Source organism: Mauremys reevesii, linkage group 10, assembly GCF_016161935.1.
Source record: "Mauremys reevesii isolate NIE-2019 linkage group 10, ASM1616193v1, whole genome shotgun sequence".
In the NCBI taxonomy this organism is placed as follows: Eukaryota; Metazoa; Chordata; order Testudines; family Geoemydidae; genus Mauremys; species Mauremys reevesii.
The window spans coordinates 81,793,676-81,814,025 of record NC_052632.1 but is presented as its reverse complement, the minus strand read 5'-3'; the positions used below and the strand labels follow the sequence as shown (position 1 = coordinate 81,814,025).

General features: G+C 50.2%; 1 protein-coding gene across 3 annotated transcripts in view; it reads left to right on the top strand.

Moving 5' to 3' along the window:
• PKD1 (polycystin 1, transient receptor potential channel interacting) overlaps positions 1-20,350 on the top strand; it is a 139,076-nt gene that overhangs the window by 53,489 nt on the left and 65,237 nt on the right. For all 3 annotated transcript variants that reach the window (XM_039490882.1, XM_039490883.1, XM_039490880.1), the window contains exons 2-9: positions 1,291-1,362; positions 2,919-2,990; positions 4,888-5,060; positions 8,407-9,075; positions 9,892-10,075; positions 15,929-16,143; positions 18,596-18,711; positions 18,796-18,922. In XM_039490882.1, the coding sequence (XP_039346816.1) occupies positions 1,291-1,362; positions 2,919-2,990; positions 4,888-5,060; positions 8,407-9,075; positions 9,892-10,075; positions 15,929-16,143; positions 18,596-18,711; positions 18,796-18,922 (1,628 nt within the window). The remainder of the gene's footprint in view (positions 1-1,290; positions 1,363-2,918; positions 2,991-4,887; positions 5,061-8,406; positions 9,076-9,891; positions 10,076-15,928; positions 16,144-18,595; positions 18,712-18,795; positions 18,923-20,350) is intronic.

The following is a 20,350-nucleotide window of genomic DNA, read 5'->3' as shown; positions in this document are numbered from 1 at the left end:
AAATCAAAGATGCAGCAGCAAAGGGAAATTGCAAGGAATGCCCTAGGAAAGAATTCAGGGTAAAAAAAAAAAAAGGCTCTGATTTTTATTCTTTAAGTGGCACCTCTGGAACTTAGGAGAGCTGTAGAGTGGGCCCAGTCCTGTCAGGGAAGCACATGACACCCTGAAGGATCAGCCCATTATGCTTATTCCAACCCCCTTTTCAACCTGATAGTGTAGCTGGTTCAGCATTCAAACAGCTACAAGAACTGTTGTATTTACTAGTAGATAGCTATCTGTGTTATTGGTATTATATTGGTGTATTCAAGGGTCACAGTCAAGTATTTTAGGCTCCCAATTTAGGTTTTGTCCTGTGTTGCAAAACCTAATATAAATAGTAAGGGGGTTTGCTAATTTTTTAGACCATAATTGCAAAGATTTTTTTTTAAACTTAATCTTTTTCTTGCTGGTGCGGTGTTGAACCCACTTCTCCAGCAGCACTGGGTAAGAAACGAGACTCATCGGGAATTAAAATGGAAACTGACTAGTTTGTTTACTTTTAAATGTCACTTAGGTAGGACAGTGAAACAAAGGACATAAATTGAACAGTATAAATCGTGTAAAGTGAATGAGAGGGTGGAAATAGTTCCAGTTTGAATAAGGTGCAGGTTATTAGTAAGACGGGGAAGGGTTTAAAATGGTTATTTCCCCAGTGTTCCTTTATATAGAGTTCAATACGGCCCCTGTATTTACTTTAACAAAAAATATTTTGTTACTCCTCCTCTTCTAAGTTCTGCAGTCATTAAAAAAGAAAAAAGATTTTTGTATTTAAGATGAATGCGTCACTCCTGTAATTAATTACCAGTTCTTTGGCACTGACAACACTACATGACGGTTCCACAGAAAATTCTAAGTATAACTTAATAACTACTTTGTCAAAATTACTCCTTAAAGTAATTTCTTTATGAGGCATATATTAGACTTCAGTTTTAAACTGGTGCCTGAGAATTAGTAATAAATTTGTCATGCCTGTAATTATTTTACTTTAAAAATGTTATGGGAGTATTTTTTTGTGTAGTGATAGGCCTAATTCATATCGACACATAATGCAAAGCTTGGAGCAGTGGATGCTTTATAGCTGGGAAAGGTGTTCTTTTTGGCTGAGAGAACTGTTCCGTTTTAATACACCAAGAACTTACTTTCTGTCTGGAATCTGGATGAGTTTGGAGACAGTCTTTTCTAAGCCTCGATGGTGGAAGACAGACACAATGAATTTGCATGATAATAAACTGCACTGTTCTCTTTCTTTAGGGATCTTTCCAATAACAGGATCACCATTTTAGATGTTCAGGCTTTTAAACATCTGACTTCCCTGGAAGAACTGTGAGTACACGTTACCCCTTTGTAGTCTTATAGCAGATTTAAGGCATATTTGAGCAGTTATGTAAAAATCCCTTTTGGTGTCTGGCAAGCTACCCTTGTTCCATAACACTTGCTCTGAGCTTCCTGGCCCTCTATCCCCTATGCCCAGGGCTCAGATGCATCAAAAGCCTATTTTACTGTTTGACACAAGCCTAATTTGTCCAGTACAGAATACGGAATGCACAGTGCATTTAACTGTATGAGCTAGTGAACTCTCCTGGCATTCAGAAGCTTGGATACAATTTGATTCAACCCAGTGACCAGGCTGGTCGATGGTAGAATGGTCAAGTATTGTAAATGAGGACATAATAAAGGACTAGCCCTGGGGATAGTGGTATCTCAGCATGTTGGTAAGGGGTTTTAGAACTTGGTGCCCAAATCCCACTGAATTTCTTGGTATCCTGGACCCGGTGCCCCTTTTACCTGGGGTGCTGCCCCCTGGCAGTAACCCCTTTCTCTCAGGGTCTCCCTCTCCCAGGGGAACCCCCACCCACTGTCCCCACTTCACCTCAGTATGTGGCTACTGCCAGTCATTGTCTAGCCCCGCACCCTGGGGCAGGCTGCAGTATCAGCCACTCCTCACTGGCAAGGAGGGTTTGGACCTGCTGCCTTGGCCTATCCCTGGGCTGCCCCCTGCAACCCCCAGTACCCTTTGGCCTTCTGCTAGGCCGCAGCCTGGGGCTTTCCAGGCTGGAGCTCCCCAGCTCCTCTGCCTGTCCCCAGCCCTGCTTCACTCCGGTACCTTGTCTAGCTCCCTGCAGCCAGGCCCTTCTCCCTCTCCAGGCAGAGGAAGACTGTTTGGGCTCCTGGCTCCCAGCCTCTTTATACAGGTCGGCTGTGGCCTGATTGGTGCGTGGCCCAGCTGCAGCTGCTTCCCCCATCAGCCCAGCTTTTAGGGCTGCTTTAAGCCCCGAAGGGCAGGAGCGGGGAACCACCCCGCTACACTAGTGCATTGTTTCCAGCTTCACTCATCTGCATCTCTAGCCCTTGTGGGCTACTTCACAGCCTGTGTGGGCAGCCCTGCCTCAGGCCTCTCCCCCCACTCCCTCCAAAGCCTCTTGCACAGCTACTGCACATGGGAAGCAGAGCCTCCCCCCACCAACCACACCCCCACCCTGAGCTCTTTCCTACTGGCAGCAGGTTGCCTCTTTTATAGCAGGTCTTGTTCCCCTGCTGAAGTCACATGACCTCTCCCAAAAACTCTGCCTTAAAGAGGCCACAGCCCCTTAACAGATGTGCTGACTAGGGCCTGTAAGGGCCAGCACCTTTTTACATCTGGTTTATTGACTTCTTCACCCCTGAGGGTCTGTTGGCTCCTAGAACCAGTAAGAGAAGGTGGGCTGATGGCAGGACTGTGCCATTAATGACTGTATCTTTGAGATGAAAAGTCCTAGAGCCGGGCCCCCAGCTATCCAAAGCTCAGGGTTGGATTTTCATCCTGTAAGAATGGCAGAAAATTATTCTTATCATTATGAATGATTATTAAACTTTTCTTTCCCATTTTCCCTGTGTTACAGAGATATAAGCCACAACATGATTTCTACGTTAGAAGATGGAATATTTGATAATTTATTTAATTTAAGTTACATGTAAGTTCTTGTTCCTTAATCTTCAGCTCTCTGAATATGGCTCTTGTTTTCAGAATTCCCTTCCCCTGGCTCCTACTGCATCTCAGGTCACTTAGGGTCTGTCTATACTGCAATCAGAGGGGTGACTGCAGCACGGGTAGACATACTTGAAGTAGCTTTGTTCTAGCTAGCTCCAGTATCAATAGCAGTGAAGCAACAGCAGCATGGGCTAGCACATATCGGGGGTCCTTGGGTGGGGGTTATACACCCCGTGCTGTGGTGGCTTCACTGCTCTCATTATTCAAGGTAGCTAGTTCAAAGCTAGTTCGGTAGGTCCGTCAGACTGACAGCTGCAGTTGTGGAATAGATGTACTCTGAGGCTATGTCTACACGGCCCCACAGTTTGGTCTGGGAAGCTGTGAAGAGCTGTGTGCAGTGAAGTGCTGCACCGTAACTCCCCTGTGTGAATGCTGTGCCGCTAACTAAAATGTTCCTAGTTCACATGAATGTGGTTGTGTTTCAAGAGGACAATGTTAACACCAACTTTTAGTTTGCGCCTGTGACATCCACAGGGGGAAGTCACACTGCAGCACTTTGGTGGGCAGTGCTGTTCTCACCCCTAGAGTCCATGGGGGCAGGGTAGACGATCCCTCAGGGAGTTTGCAACAGCACAAGTTTTTTAACTAACTTTAGCATTTTCAAAGCATGTGACTGAGAAAAACAAAATGGCTGGGAGCGGCGAGGCTAAATCTCTGCTTGACTTCCTACTGTGGGGCAGGAGCCACAGTAGTCCAACCTGGGACTCAAGGAACTGCCGTTTAGGCACCTAAGTCACTTAGGTGTTTTTGAAAATGTTTACCCAAAAGGAATAAACCCCAAAGGTGAAATCAACATAATTACAACCTCTGTCACTTGAAATAATTAAACAGACAAGAAGAGTAGAACTTGCAGGGATCTTTTCCCACTGTACTCTTCAAGATGAATATGCAAATGAGCAAGAATCACTTTCCGTTCTGCATTTTCACTCCTACAGAACGTTAGGTCAATTGTTGACAGTAATAATAATACTGTGTAGAAGAGCCATGCACGGGATGAGTGTAGAGTCCTGCAGTGGGACTGGGACCTGGAAGACCTGCAGCCATAATAACGGGAGCGAGATTAAAGAAGAGTTGCACGCAGGACTCTATCATCTAGCTCTTACATAAATAGGAGCATGTGGGTCTTTGTCTTCTTCCTGTGGCTGGGCCACAGGTTGAGAGATCATTACACTTGCTACATGTACCAGCAACGGGATTTAATTCTTTAGCTCAAGCAATAGAGGCTTGTGCTTTTAATACAAGAGAACTGGGTTCAAACACTGCTGGCAGCACAACTACAGTTGGTTGTGCAAACATCTTCCCACCTCTGTCCTCTTTGCAGCTGAATGCCAAAGGCTGTAATTTAGGCCAAACACAACTGCAGTTAACATTTCCATCTTTTCATTAAACCGCCACATGACAAAACTGCCACTGCGTTTGCATTTCTTTTTTGATAGATCAGTTTGATTCTCATAGATGTTTTTTAATGATGCTGTAAAAAATCTCCCTTAGCTACAGAGGTTGCTGTTGCAACCAACTGATGTTACAGGGCAGACTATTTTGAATATAGGATCATGGCTGTAATTTACTTCTAATTGCAACAATTATTTGTATTGTGAGAAAAAAGTGCTTGCAGTACTTGCCTAATTCTAGCCTTTAGAAAAATCATGTTAATTATTGCTTGATTCTCTATTCATTAACTCCCCTAGTGAGTCTGTATGAGACATTTCCTTGGAGTGGTGCAGATGGGAACAGGGGGATTTTTATGATGGTGTAATTAACACTTATCATATGGTTCCCATTGTCAAGTTAATGCATAATCTTCCTCTATTCTGTTCTAGAAACTTAAGTCTGAATCCATTTCTTTGTGACTGCAAACTTTCCTGGCTCCCCCGCTGGGTGGAAGAAAGAAAAGTTAACGTTAGTCAGCTGTTGGATACAAAATGTGCCCAGCCTCCTGAAGTGGCAAACCTTCCTCTTTTCAATATTTCATTCACCAATGATGTTACTTGTGGTAAGGAAGGGGGATGGGCTCTGGTTTATGGTAAAGGTAAATCTAGTGGAAACATTGAGATCAAAGAGGCTGACACTCCTCTAAGGATTCTTCCATCCCTCAAGTCATCTCAGCCAGTTCTCATCTAGCCCACTCAGTAGCGGCGGCAAGTCATTCTCATCTGATGGCTCGATGGTGAATCTCAGACAAGGTCCTGGTAGACTGGAATCCGTATCAGTAATGAGGCTCCTCTGTTGTGTGTCTCAGCAGAGAGGCTAAGGATTGGATGGGCCAGGGGCAGGAAGCTGCTGTCTTTTCACCCCTAGAGGAGGTTCCTCCAAGCTACCTTAGAGGCACATTGGTGGGGCAGTGAGGGGAAATCTTGTGCTCCGGTTGCCCATGCCACACCTGTGGTGTGGACAAAGAGAGCTTCATTTTCCCAGCAGCCAGCACCTTTCAGCAGCACATTTTTGCCTAAATACGCACTGCATTTCACCTTTATTTTTATCTCCGCTTCTCTGCTCAGACCAGAAATCAGTGCCTGCCATGCCAGTGACTTTATTAAGGGAGTCTCCATTCACTGAGAATAGGGCTGAGAGCAGTAAACTCATTACTCACAGGCCACCAAAGCAACCACCAGATGGTGGCCTCTATGTCCTTTTTCCTTAGGCCCCAATTCATCAAAGCAAGTAAGCACGTGCTTAACTAATTGAAATCCCTCTGAAGTCAATGGGACGTTAGCATATGCTGAGTAGGGATGGAGATGAGCAACTGCATAAATGCTCTGCTGAATCAAGGCCTTAATCTGAACAATAGACTTTCCTGTAAGGCAGGGGTTTCAAACTCAATTTACCTTAAGGCCAGTGCCAGTCCTCAAATCCTCCCAGCGGGCCAATGTCACTCATGCCGCCCAGAACCCACCCCCCAAAAATTCACACACACCCCAAAAAAACCCCTCTGCCTTCTACCTACATAAGGCTCTGGAACGGAGTTAGGGTGGGGAAGGAGGTCTGGGGTAGGGGATTGGGGTGCAGGCTCTGGGAGGGAGTCTGGGTGGGAGAGGGGGTCTGGGGTGCAGGCTCTGGGAGGGAGTGTGGGGGCTGGGGGTGTGTGGAGAGGGGGAAGGAGGTGCAGGCTCTGGGAGGGAGTTTGGGGGCTGGGAGGTGTGGGGAGGGGGTGCAGGCTCTGGGAGGGAGTTTGGGGGCTGGGAGGTGTGGGGAGGGGTGCAGGCTCTGGGAGGGAGTCTGGGTGGGAGAGGGGGTCTGGGGTGCAGGCTCTGGGATGGAGTGTGGGGGCTGGGGGTGTGTGGAGAGGGGGAAGGAGGTGCAGGCTCTGGGAGGGAGTTTGGAGATGGAAGGCGGGTGTGGGAAGGGGAAAGGGACGGGGGTGCAGGCTCTGGGAGGGAGGTTGGGGGCAGGAGGGGGTATGTGGGGAGGGTGTGTGGGTGCAGGCTCTGGGAGGGAGTTTGGGGGCAGGAGGGGGTATGTGGGGAGGGTGTGAGGGTGCAGGCTCTGGGAGGGAGTCAGGGGTGTGGCACTTACCTGGGGGCCTCCACATGCTTCTGCCCCCAGGCACCGCCCTCACAGCGTCCCATTGGCCGCAGAGGCACTTGGGGTGGGGGCAGTGCGAGGAGGCACAGCCCCGCCACGCCCTGCTCCTAGGCCACAGGGAGGGACCGGCAGCCACTGGAGTGAGCAGGCAGGTGCCACTCAGCTCCGCTGCGCTGCCGGGGCCCCTGAGCGGAGAGCACCTGGGAGCGGCAGGTGGGGCCAAGGGAGAGACCCGGCCCCAAAACTGCTGGAGCCCTGCGGGCCACATTGGGTTGGCTCACGGGCTGCAGATGGCCCACGGGCCGGGAGTTTGAGAACCCTGCTTTCAGGTGTCCCAGAGAAGATGAAGTCCTGCCATGAGTGCAGGGGACTGGACTCAATGACCTCTCAAGGCTGACACCTCTGCTCCTCAGGCAGAGTGGAACTTCCTACCGTAAGGATAAAGCTGGTCTGTGTGGGAGACAGAGCTTTGTCAGGGGCCAGGACTGGCAGGCACTTAGATTCTGCGGTGAAGAGGGCAGGATAAGAACTTGTATAGAACAGGGTTTGGGAAATGCCCTTGTAGTTGTAGCTGTGTTGGTCTCAGGGTATTAGAGAAACAAGGTGGGTGAGGTAATAGCAGAGCTGTGGGTGCCTGGAAAGCTTGTTTCTCTCACCAACAGAATTTGGGCCAATAAAATATAGTACCTCAGTCACCTTGTCTCTCTTTGGGAAATACGGGCAGTTGTTAATGGCTAGCGCTGATCACATGTGGCCCATGGGATGTAATTGGCCTGGTATTTTAAAAAAGGTACTTTCCAAGCATCTATAATCATAACAAGGGGCTTTTCTCATGCATTTCTAAATAGGTAGCATGGCTCAATGACTGTCCTGGGGTTTCAGCGAGACCCGGGCAGGCAGATGGGATCGTTATGGGAAACCGACGCGAGGACAGCAGTGTTGAGATGTTTTGGGAGCACTGTTGTAGCAACAGTCAGAGACAGACCAGTAAACATGCCTCAATTGCGTGGGCAGAATTGGACGCGAGGCAAGGAAATCCCAGCTGGGCTGAGGCTGTGTACGCTGCAAAATCAGTGTGTGTTTGTGGCAGGGAAAAAACCCCACCCATCTTAGGCAGGTCAAGAGTTGGGGAACACAAGTGAATAAGTTGCTGCCCTGGGAATGGGATCTGCTGTGTATGTCTGTGTTTGGGGGGGGGAAGGGTGCATCATGTGACTATGTGTGTTTACCCATGTGCCTGTAGGTTTATATCCTCTGCTTATCCACAGCACAGGATGGGGCAGCAGAAGCTTCACCCATATACTGCCCTGTTGGGGTGCCAGTGTGCATGCTCCGCTGCTTGGTTGGGTGTGGGCTTATTGCTCAGATACCAGTGAAGTTAAGTGAATGACACCGGGCCCTGCAGAGAATTGGCAGCAAAACCAGGAAGAGAACCCACCCCCCACATGCCAGCCACACTCACTCCGAAGCAGGGACTCAGGATCAGATCAGCTTCATACCCTGTGGGAGTGGAATATTCTCTGTGGCACTCTTTATTTACTGTGCCTTGCTACTCCATAAATCTGTGCTGATGGCCGGGTTTTCCTGTCGTCACCGCTACAAAGGGATTGGCAAACGCCACGGGTGGATTAAAGGGTTCCCAAGCAAGACTGCAATAGGAAATGCTCAGAATAGAACCCTCTGCTGTGTAGTCTCCCTGCAGCTCCCGGCCTGGGGAAAGTCCACTTGCAGAGGTGTGGTGTCTAACTGAGGGTTCCGATGAGTTATGGCCTGGTGTGGTCAGTTCTCAGCAGGCTTCTCTGTTCTTTCCCCTCTAGGAGCGCCTTACATAGCATGTGTGCCCGACAACTCCACAGGGGCAGCCGAGTCCGTCATCCTCTTCGTGACCGTTCCTTCTGCAAACCTCAGCGAGGAGACCTGCAGCGCCCTCTGCTATGCTGAAGCCCAGGAGTACGGCGGCTTTGGTGACCAGGAGCAGTGTCTGTGCGGTGTGGCCCTTGAACCAAATTCTTCCTCCGGTTGTTTGCCGTTTTGCACTGAGGACTCTGCTAGGCGGGCCTGTGGTGGCCCTTCCCTTGTCCGCTCTAGCTTCCCAGCACGGCTGCACGCCTCTTTCACAGGTCCCCACCGCCCTCACAGCCTTCACCACATGTTGGCCTTCAATGTCAGTATTCCAGTTGCTGTCAGCACTTTACAGTGGGACTTCGGGGATGGATCAGGGCTTCTCAACACTACCAAAAACGCAGCGCTCCATCAGTACGCCTTGCCTGGGCGCTACAACATCACCGTCACCCTCTTTGTGGGTGCCAGGGTCACCTCCGTGCAGACGGACGTTGAGGTGGTGGCTCCCCCAGAGCAGATAGACCTGCAGTGTCCTACCCTGGTCAGGACGAACGAAAGCCTGGACCTACGGATCAGGAATAGGGGTGGCACCAACCTAGCAGTTGTGTATAGTATTACTGCAGAGACTGAAGAACCGGGCAAAGGTGAGTCGAGTTTGGCTGATGAGGTGCCTGCTGAAGTTGGGTTGGGCTGGGTGGAGGGAAGAATTACACTGAGAACTGGTTCCTCCAAAAATTCCTTCCTTTCGAGGCCCTGCCAGCACCGGGAATGAAGGGCCCACGTGACCGCTGCCCTGCATCTTGAGTACTTATACATCACTGCCAATTGGAGTAAGATCTCCTGGCGGCATTTTGCACCCACGTTGCACTGGTGGAAAGGAATGCACAAGACACAGGGCACCGGAGAACCAGACCCACTCAGTCCAGATAGACCAGGTATTCTCAGTACCCAGGGTTTCTTCCACTCCCCCAGCACCTTTTTAGTCATCTAGTCAATCTCGCTAGGCGTGCCCTGGAGAACCCTTGTGTGGCCATGCCCATCTGCACTACAGTATCTGAGCACCTCAAGCTTCTTTTCTTTACATCTTCCTCATATCCTTCCCTACCTCCTCCTTATTCACTCTCTTCTCTAAATTCTTTCTGCCTTAGTCACATTTTCACATGCCCCAGATTATGTAACAACCTCCACCCACTACGGCCCATTCATGGGGTAAGAACCCACGCCTCTCAGCACCAAATGCACAAGCCCCCTGTGGCTGGAGCTAAGGGAGTAAGACAAAGGGCTGGTACTTCTAATCGGTTCCTTAGGGTTAGTGTCCACTACAGGGAGACATGGTCACACCTGCTGAGCTGATGTCTTACGCTTGCATTGTGGGGTCTCGCCGGTGGGTCGGGCATCCCACCTTCCAACACATGTCCACCTCAGGGGCTTCAAGCTTTGTTTTTTTTCCCCTCATACAGTGGTTCACCCAATGTGCCCGTCAGATGGCCTGGTCTTCCCCGGCAACAATCACTGTTACCAACTGGTGGTGGAGAAGGCCCAGTGGCTGGAGGCCCAACAGCACTGCCAGGTCCATGGTGATGGAGAGCTGGCTTTCGTGAGCAGTCCTGAGATGAAGAGTTTCTTGGTCTCTCATGTCATCAGGTTAGCGAGTGCAGTCACGGCTGGGATTTGCTATGGGCAGGGTCGTTGCCTGGTGCATCTTCGTGCCATTCTCACGGCACCCACAGTCCAAGGGGCACCTGTGCTCTGCAGGGATTAGCAGCAGACAAAGGAAGGGGTGTTATGACCCCAAGGTGAATTTACCTGTTGGCTGGGCATAGCTGGCTCTGCTGATTAGCCCCCCCACCCCCTTACTCCCTGGAGTGTCTGGGAACCATAGAATCATAGAAGATCAGGGTTGGAAGGGACCTCAGGAGGTATCTAGTCCAACCCCTGCTCAAAGCAGGACCAACACCAACTAAATCATCCCAGCCAGGGCTTTGTCAAGCCGGGCCTTAAAAATCTCTAAGGAAGGAGATTCCACCACCTCCCAGGGTAACCCATTCCAGTGCTGCACCACCCTCCTAGTGAAATAGTGTTTCCTAATATCCAACATAGAGCTCCCCCACTGCAACTTGAGACCATTGCTCCTTGTTCTGTCATCTGCCACCACTGAGAGCAGCCGAGCTCCATCCTCTTTGGAACTCCCCCTCGGGTAGTTGAAGGCTGCTATCAAATCCCCCCCATTCTTCTCTTCTGCAGACTAAACAAGCCCAGTTCCCTCAGCCTCTCCTCATAAATCATGTGCCTCAGCCCCCTAATCATTTTCGTTGCCCTCCGCTGGACTCTCTCCAATTTGTCCACATCCCTTCTGTAGTGAGGGGCCCCAAAACTGGACACAATACTCCAGGTGTGGCCTCACCAGTGTCAAATAGAGGGGAATAATCACTTCTCTCGATCTGCTGGCAATGCTCCTACTAATACAGCCCAATATGCCGTTAGCCTTCTTGGCAACAAGGGCACACCGATGACTCATATCCAGCTTCTTGTCCACTGTAATTGCAGGTCCTTTTCTGCAGAACTGCCTCTTAGCCAGTTGGTCCCCAGCCTGTAGCAGTGCCTGGGTTTCTTCTGTCCTAAGTGCAGGACTCTGCACTTGTCCTTGTTGAACCTCATCAGATTTCTTTTGGCCCAATCCTCCAATTTGTCTAGGTCACTCTGGACCCTATCCTTACCCTCAAATGTATCTACCTCTTCCTCCAGCTTAGTGTCATCCACAAACTTGCTGTCCATGGGTGCAATCCATCCCATCATCCAGATCATTAATGAAGATGTTGAACAAAACCGGCCCCGGGACCAACCCCTGGGGCACTCCGATTGATACTGGTTGCCAACTAGACATGGAGCCATTGATCACTACCCGTTGACCCGATGATCTAGCCAGCTTTCTATCCACCTTACAGTCCATTCATCCAGCCCATACTTTTTTAACTTGCTGGCAAGAATACTGTGGGAGACCGTATCAAAAGCTTTGCTAAAGTCAAGATATATCACGTCCACCACTTTCCCCATATCCACAGAGCCAGTTATCTCATCATAGAAGGCAATCATGGTCAGGCATGACTGTCCTTGGTGAATCCATGCTGACTGTTCCTGATCACCTTCCTCTCCTCCAAGTGCTTCAAAATGGATTCCTTGAAGACCTGCTCCATTTTTCCAGGGACTGAGGTGAAGCTGACCAGTCTGTAGTTCCCCAGATTCTCCTTCTTCCATTTTTTAATGATGGGCACTATCTAAAGATGGGAGAAGCAGTGCAATATGTCAGGGTTACTGCAACCATTCATCAGAAACCCAGCCTCCCAGGACGTGTGTTCTTGGGGCCTGGGGATGGCAGAATATAGTTGCATCAGGGTTACTGCATCCAATGAGGAAAATGCTGAGGTCTGGGTGAAGGTGGAAGGTTGTCACTGAATGAGTAGGAGGAAGGTACTGGAATAAGCACAGCCGTACCGCAGCATCCCTGTCTGTGACCCTGGAGTGACGACTGAGTTTGTTAGGAATTAAATCCCGCTAGAGAAGCATTTTATTCTGGTTTATTGCGTATGGATTGTTTGAAAGAGACCTTGGAAACCCCATTCCCTGTCTGCTCTCTGTGGGCATTTAAGAACTCAGGTCCTTTTAGTGAGGATCAAAGCTTGCCCTATGTTCCTTAGCTGCAATTTCCCAGCGCCCCAAACTTTGGCAGCGCCCTCCACCCCGGACTTGGCAGGAGGGCTCTGCATGTCCTGTTTGCAAAGTGCTTCAGGAGTCGTGGTGACAGGAGGCAGGCGCCATAGAAAGAAAAAGGTGATGCCGTGAGCCTGCCTCTCTCCATTGAGTCTCACGCAGCTGCCCAGTCACATGGTGTCCGCCTCAGCCGAAGACCCTTTCGAGACAGAGCAGCCCACCTCCCCAAGTGTTGGGCTTTGAAGGCATCTGTTCCACCTCACAGCCAGCGCTTTCTAAACAGGCAGCATGGAACGTGTCAGCCTTTGATGAAATCCACCCCACAAATGCCCTTTCTGCAACCAGCCACCTTAAAGGGGAAGTGCTCAGACCTTCCCAGGGGCTTGACAGCTCCATGCAGATGCAGATATTGGCGGGGGCTTCTTAATAAACACGTCCAAGAAAGCACACGAGACTGGAGCAGCTGCATGTGATGTAGCCTTTGAACAGGCCTGCCCTGGGCCCAATGGCCTTTCTCCTGAACTTGTTTTCTTGTGTTGCTCCATTCACACTGGGATTGATCCCGAGATTACAAACATGTGCGCCCGGCAAGGCCAAGTGAGAGGAGCCCATCCTTTCCGAAGGGTTAGGAGCTGGTCATTCGGTGCACTGATTTATCTTACATTGCGTGCAGGGCTTTGGATGGACTGCAGTGGCAATGAAATCATGAGACCTAGAAAGGAGCGAGCCGACCAAGCTGTTTCCCAGCTGCCGCAGCTCATTGTTCTCCAGTCCGGCTCCCTTCTTCTCTTTATTTATTTATTAATTTATTAATCCGTTCAGATAAACATGAATGAGATGATTCCAGGATGTGATTTCCCTGGCGATAAAATGGAAATGAAGTATAAGCCATGGTTTTTTGGAACGTGTGACTTCCAGGGTTTCTTGTGGGAAAATGACAGAAGCAAAAATCTGTTTCCCATTAGCGCACACGGCAGTTATGGTCACTCTCTTCTCTTCCTCTCGCCCGTCATTTGATGATCTTTCCCAGAACCAGTGTGCTCTGAACCAGTTCTCCCCACCAAGAACCAGGGCTCTGTGAACCAGTTCCCCCACACCTACAACCAGTGACTCTCCCCTTCCAAAATGCTGGAACTTTTCCTCTCCTTCCAGTGACCCAAGATAGACAGATCATTAGTTCTCAAGAAATGCTACTGCTGTAATAAAGAAAGTGCAGTCCAGCTCCTACTTCAGCTGAGAGAATTTACCCTGATTTAGAGATACTGGACCCACCAGCCGGGGAGGGGGCAAGGGAATTGTCCAGTCAATCTTGGTTGGTTTGTTTCTTTTTTTATTTTTTTTATTTTTGATGACTTGCAGTTAGATCAAAGCTGGAATTAGAAAAGGAAAAACTCTATTGGGTTTTACTGATGACAGCAAATAGGCTGTTTCCTAGCCCGCTCTCCTTAATCCCTTCCAGTGTTTCAGGAACGAAGCACAGCAATTATTTGTTTTTTTAATCTGATTTGTGATAAAAATGACTGATTCACAGAACAATTATGTTCATCGTTGTTTTTCAGTATGACCTCATTAATCATGTCTAAGGCCACAATTTAATCACGGGTATTTTTAGTAAAAGTCATGGACGGGTCACGGGCAAGAAACAAAAAATCACGGCCCATGACCCGTCCATGACTTATACCATAAATACCCCTGATTGAATCTTTGTGGGGGAGGGGCGCTGTGAGGGGGGCTCTGTGTGGGGCAAGTCTACGGCACCAACTGTGTGTGGAGCCCCGGGGGCCTGTTGCCACTCCCGCCGCCTGGGGGGGAGCCCCGGGGACCCGCTGCTGATCCGGCAGCAGCCTGGGCGGGAGGGAAGCCCCAGAGGGCCAGTGGCTGTTCTGGCCACCATGGGGGGAAGCCCTGGGGCCAGCCGCTGAGCTGTGGCTGCTCCTGCCGCCCCCAGGGCCAGCCACATCGGCCGCTGCTCGGGCAGTCCCGGGCAGGGCCGGCTCTAGGCACCAGTGCTCCAAGCACGTGCTTGGGGTGGCACTTTCCAAGGGGCGGCACTCCGGCCTCCTTTTTTTTGTTTTTTTTTTTTGCTTGGGGTGCAAATGCAGGGAGCCGGCCCCGAGCGGAGGTGAACTGCAGCGGTGGGGGGCACGGTGCGGGGTGCGGGGAGGGCCGCAGGAAGTAACCCAGGGTGGGCAGAAGAACCGCTCCCCCCCCAGATCACCTCTGCCTCCTCCCCTGAGCGCACCGCCACTCCGCTTCTCCCCCCTCCCTCCCAGGTAAGCCTGGGAAGGAGGAGTAGGAGGGGAAATGCGGCATGCCCGGGGGGAGGAGGCGGGGCCAAGGATTTGGGGAAGGGGTTGGAATGGGGCGGGGAAGGAGCGGAGTTGGGGCAGGGCTGGGGGGCGTGGGGAAATTTTTTTGCTTGGGGTGGCAAAAAACTTGGAGCCGGCCGTGGTCCTGGGGGTCAGCTGCCGGGAGCTTCCAGAACCGTGGCTGGTGCGGCTGGCTGCAGGGGCATCCAAACGGCTGCCTGCAGAGCTGCTCCAGCAGTCTGGCTGTCCCCAGGGCCGCCCGAGCAGCTGTCCCCAGGGCCGCTGCTTGGGCACCCCTGGGGTCAGCCACACTGGCCGCTGCGGAAGTCACGGAGGTTGCAGGAAGTGACAGAATCTGTGACTTCCGCAACCTCCGTGGCATACACGGAGCCTTAATCATGTCATCTGGTACAGACTTGGTGGTGGAGAGACACCAATTATCTCCTTAGGCTGCTCTTTGCAAAGCAGCTTGCAAAGCACTACCTTGTGAGCATCTCAGATTTCAAAAGTGAAGCAGTGATGGGTGCGATTTGGAGGGGATACCTTTGAAGTGATGGTACAGGTGGTGCAGGGAAGGGTCGACACGCGATGCTTTCTGCTGTGAGTTAATATGGATCAAATGCCTTAGCATACGAGCACTATCTTTTGGGTGAGATGTAAAGCAGAAGTTCCTGGCTGCCTTTGACCAATGGAGATCCTACAGGATTTTCCACAAGAGCCAACTTTGGTGGTCAGCCAAAATTCCAAATTGGGCAGTTATATTCCATTGACCTAAATCAATCCTGGCAGTTTCCACTGTATGGGACATTCTTCTTCACTTCCATGTCCTACATCGCTTTGCTCTGCTCTTGTATTCTATGGTGTTAAACTCTGCACCAACGCTATTCCCAACTCTAGTGTTACTGGAGAATACTGTAGTAGCTTTTCTTAATGAGAAGTTCCTATAGGTGAAATGCAAGGTTTATAAAAGATATAGGCAGCCCTGACAGGTAATGGAACTTCTCCTTTATCTACAGTGCAGCTGTTCAGGAGAGCCCATGTTCTATCCCCAGCATCATCAGGAGATTCCAAGTGCAACTCAATGACATGTGTGAAGATGCTACATGGTCCCAGCTTTGCTATATTATTATATGGCAGATTCTGGTAGCGCACCCATCACCATGGCATCTGAGCTCCTTAGGAGGCAGCTTGCCTTATGAATTAAATGCCTTTATAACTATGGCTTTAACTCATTAGCAGGTCACAATATGGTTTGCTACTTAGGAGACTGTCTTTCAAGAATCACGTCCTTGAGGTAGAATGAGCATCGCAATCATTTAGTAATTAAAAGGGCTCTTTGAATATTTTGACTGACCCATGGATGGAAGCTGTTGTTACGGTTATTTTCATCGAGAACCCTGGATGGATGGAGTCTGTCCCAGATCCTTTCAATACTTGTGATTTCCTGAAAATTCTGGCATTCTTTTGCATTGTTTTGAAGGGGCCTTGATGTCTGGATCGGATTCAATGATTTTGCAAGTGCTGGAGCTCAGCAGAGGGGCGAAGGATTTAATCTGGAGAGCTGTCAGAACTGGCTGCCAGGAGAGCCCCATCCATCAAACGCTGACCACTGTGTCCGGATGGGCCCGACGGGCCAATGCAACACCGACCTGTGCATGGCCAAGCACAGCTATGTGTGCGAGTACAAGCCAAAAGGTGGGCTCTCCCGCTGCCCTGCTGTCAGCAGGCCTTCTGCACCTGGGTCCTGGTGGGAGGTGGCATGTGTCAGTCCAAAGGGAAGGGCCCCATTGTTTTTCTGGTTAATCATCTTTGTTAGATGGAAGTTGGGAATTTCCGAGCCTCTTACAAATGTTCTGGACGTAAAAGCATGTTCTGTGGAGTCCCCAGAAGGAAGGCAGAATGGGCCAAATGGCCTATTTTATTGCCACCTACAGTATTTGAGCGTGCACTAGTTTGGAAGCGCAGATACCAGGCTTGAGTGCATAGAATAGGTCATTGCTCACTTCAAGCCTAACCTAGTAAGTAGGACAACCCATTGATTTGTAATTCAGACACGACTAGCAGCCCTAGGAGAACAGCCAACTGACTCGCCAGCAGTTGGTGTTTCTCTTGTGGGTTTTGAAGCAGGAAACTTGCACACTGATGGAGCTGCAGCCCAGCCCGCTAACGCCTCCCAAGTGTCTAAAATGTTCTCTAAAAATACGCACATACTGGGTTATCACCCAAAGACACGGCCTCAGATTCTGAATAAAACACACACAAAATATCATGGAGAAACATGCTCTCAGGCAGTGGGTCTTGAAGTGTATAGTCCCCATATGTCACAACAAACTCCCTCTCCCTGCTGGGAAGTTAGGGAGGAAGACCGAACAAAACATGGCTGCACCATGCGCTTTTTCATTCTTTGGTCTTTTTCTATGTTAACGGCTTGTGCAGCACCCCAATTGCCTCTGCCTAGAAAGGGGAGGCATTTTACACAGGCATTTCCTATGATTTTATTTGATTTTTTTTTTCAGTTTGCACATGAAGGGCAATAAAAGCCTCACGGCAGCAAGTCTCGGAGCCCGGGTCAGCTGACTCAGGCTCTCGGGGCTCAGGCTGCGGGGCTAAGAGTAGCACTGTAGACAGTTGGGCTCTGGCTGCAGCCTGGGCTTTCAGACCCTCTCCCACTCGCAGGGTCTCAGAGCCCAGGTTCCAGCCCAAACCCGAATGTCTACACTGCTGTTTGAACCTCACAGCCCCAGCCAGGTGACGCTGAGACTTGCTGCTGCAGGTTTTTTAGTGCAGTGTATAAGCTGAATAAGGAAAAGAGGTGGAGGTTAAGTGAGGGTTAGCTACACTCCTGGGTCAGCTTTGACCAGCTAAATTGAGGTTAAAAAGGTGGTAAGCTGCATCTACGCTAGGAAAAAGTCAGGGTTAGCTAACCTCAACTTCCTTTCATAATCTAGAAATATCCCAAAAATTTGCTAGCACAGAGGACCCTCTGCCCCATCCCTGACAGTGGTACATCTGTACCCCAGCCTGGGATGGAAAGTAATGCTGGCATGCACAGGGTTACCTTCTCTGAGCTCACCAGGCCTTCAGGGCTGGTTCAGCTCCTGTGTCTCCTGGAGCCTCCAGCTTTATGGGCACTGCAGGGAGGCTGCCTTCCTTTCCTGCACCTGCAGTACAACTCGTCTGCTAGAGCTGCAAATGTTTCCTCTGTTTGGAGAGCCACGGTCAGGTTCCCTGAAGTTCGTGAACATGTTGGAGAGCCAGGGACAGGCTTTGGGTGTGCCCGTGCCAAAGCTGGAATGTGCACTGGCTCCAGGCATAGGCTGGGTATCTGGCTGCCTAAGGTGCCACCTTTCAGGGTGACTCTGAGTGGAGAGTCCACTGCGTGAAGAAGCCATCTTAGCAGAAGACCCCACCCTCCTGCAGCATAGGAAACCCCCCTCTCTCCCATCACACAGGCAGCAGGAAGAAGCAGACCAGCTGGAAGACAAATTCCTCACCCCAGGGAGAGGGAGTGGAAGACAGAGTGGGATGTTAGGAATAAGAAAGAGAATAAAGATGGGAGGGGGGTCAGATAAAGTGTAAGGTAAAGAGACAGGGGGACCCACCCTGACTGTGAAGAGAGGTCCCAGTAACTGCTCACTGATACAGTACCCCAATGCCTGCCCTGCTTATGAGCAAGCCTGAGCTAGGTGAGGTGATTTTGATGGAAACCAGGTGGCTTTGGTTGAGTTTTACATAGAATTTGGGGGGCTGCATTTATACCCAAAAATTCAACGCAAACCTCAGGGCGTGAATCCCGTGTGAAGGAGGACGGGCAGAGTTTGCAGGATTCCCAGAAGCCGAAGCCGCTGACCGTTGTGCGGCTCTGTCATCGCGCTGGGAACGCTGCAAACATTAATTACACAGGGTGGGAAGGGAATCAAAACCACAGCGTGGAGAGAAAGGTAACTGAATCATAACCGCAGCTGCCTCTCCCCCAGAACTGAGGAATCATGTGATTTGAACTGGTCCAAACCCCATTTTGTAATTCCCCCTGTGATGGGTGTTACCGTTCTGATCTGTGATGTGATCTAGCATGAGCAGGGCCAAGGCATAAGCACAGGCCTTGCTGGCTCTCATCGGCTTTGCCTAATGCTTCCCTTGAAAACAGGAATTCTCTTGAACGCCGAAAACTTTTACGTGGGCGACCCTGCGTTTGACACACCCAGGTCTGTGAGATACGTGACAAGAGAAGCTTCGCTGCCGGCTCCATTGGACACTGTGGAGGTAAGAAGGGCTCACGTCCTAGCCCCATGAAGGGAGCTCCGTGAGTGGTGCAGCAAGGTGAAGGCCTTGGGTTTTGTTTTCCAGACGATGGTGTTCCCCAGTTTGGAATTTCAGCAGGAAGCATTTTTAACGGCCCTTGAGTTTGTGACTCAAGAACTGCAGCGGTCTATTCATGTGAGGTTTCAGGTGCACAGACCAACACGCAGAGAAGGTACAACATCTCCTCTCTTTCCCTGACTCCAAGTTCTTTTAAAGGCCTTTCCTCTTCTTTTGAAAGGAGGCCTGAGAGAGGCTTTATGATGTTTATATTTTTTAAATCTTGAGAAGTCTCAGGTGAGGTCTCATCTTCCCTCGTTTTGCTGGGGGATGTCCTGGGGGCATCTCAGTGCATGTGTATCGATTGGAAGTTTGAATCTTTAACACGGTCGCCTGTTCCGCAAAATCTGTGTTGGGCATTGGCGTTAAACTGACAAAACAAAGACCCTTCCCCTGGCCATGGCTGCAGCTTTCCACCACTTCGCTTCTGGGATACTGCTGGCGTCACTCCCTCTCTGGTCCCGCGGCACCTCCTGGGCTGGATAGGCCCTGGAGTTTCTGAAGCAAACATCAAGTGAGAACCCTCCCCACTCCTCACACAACCACCAATGGAGCCATTCCGGCCTTCTCTCCAAATCACAGAGCAGCTCAAAAATGGGCCAGGCCTCCAGAGCTCTCCAGCCTCCTGTATTGGCCGGGAGGCTCCCGCTTGTGAATGAGGGGAGGCACTCTAGACCATGCCTCAATGGTTAGAGCCTTGGAGGACTGAAGCTCTAAATTATGGAGACTCCCAGGAGTCCTCCAGGACTCCAACCATAGAGATCCTGCCTCTAGGATGGCCCCAACCCACATGACATAGAGATGGGAATAGAGCAGTGGGCAAATGTGAGGGAGAGACAGACACTCTATGGCTGTGGGCTGGTTGTGTGGGGAATATTCTTCTCAGAGAGTCTAGGGTTAGCGTGTGTGTTGGGTGGGGAAGGGGGAAACTTGAGGTGAGGAGAAGCTGGGGAGGGGGGGCGTGGAACCAGGACAGCGATGGGGAAGATTGAACCAGTCAGAGAAGAGGATAGGTGGGGAAACGCAAGGAAGGATTTGCAGTGGAGAAGGAGTCACAGAGGAAGTATCTTTGGATGGTGAACAAAAGAGGGGATTTATGCAAAAGAGATTATGACTATTCATCAAAGTCAGGGCATTACATCATTAGCATACAGTCTGCAGCTTTCAGGACCTACCCCCTGAAGTCAGTGAAGTTGCCCCAACTTTCGCTAGGTCTGCATTTGGTCCAAGGTTGAAGCCATAGGATGATATTTCTTATAATGGATTCCGAACGCTTCCTTAAGGAATTGTCGCATCTCATGAAGTATGAAGACTAACCAGATCTTGGGAAGAAATGAATTCACCTTCTGCGTTATTTCTTTCTACTTGAGAATGCAGAAAATGTCACACCATGATGGATTGTGCTCCATCTAGTCCCAAAATTAACAGGGGAGAAAATTTCTTCCTGACCGTGAAACATGACAATAGAGCATCCTTATAATTTTGGCTGAAGAGGGATGAATAGTATGGTCTAACAGGCCTTTTCCATGAGTCTCAGTGCAAC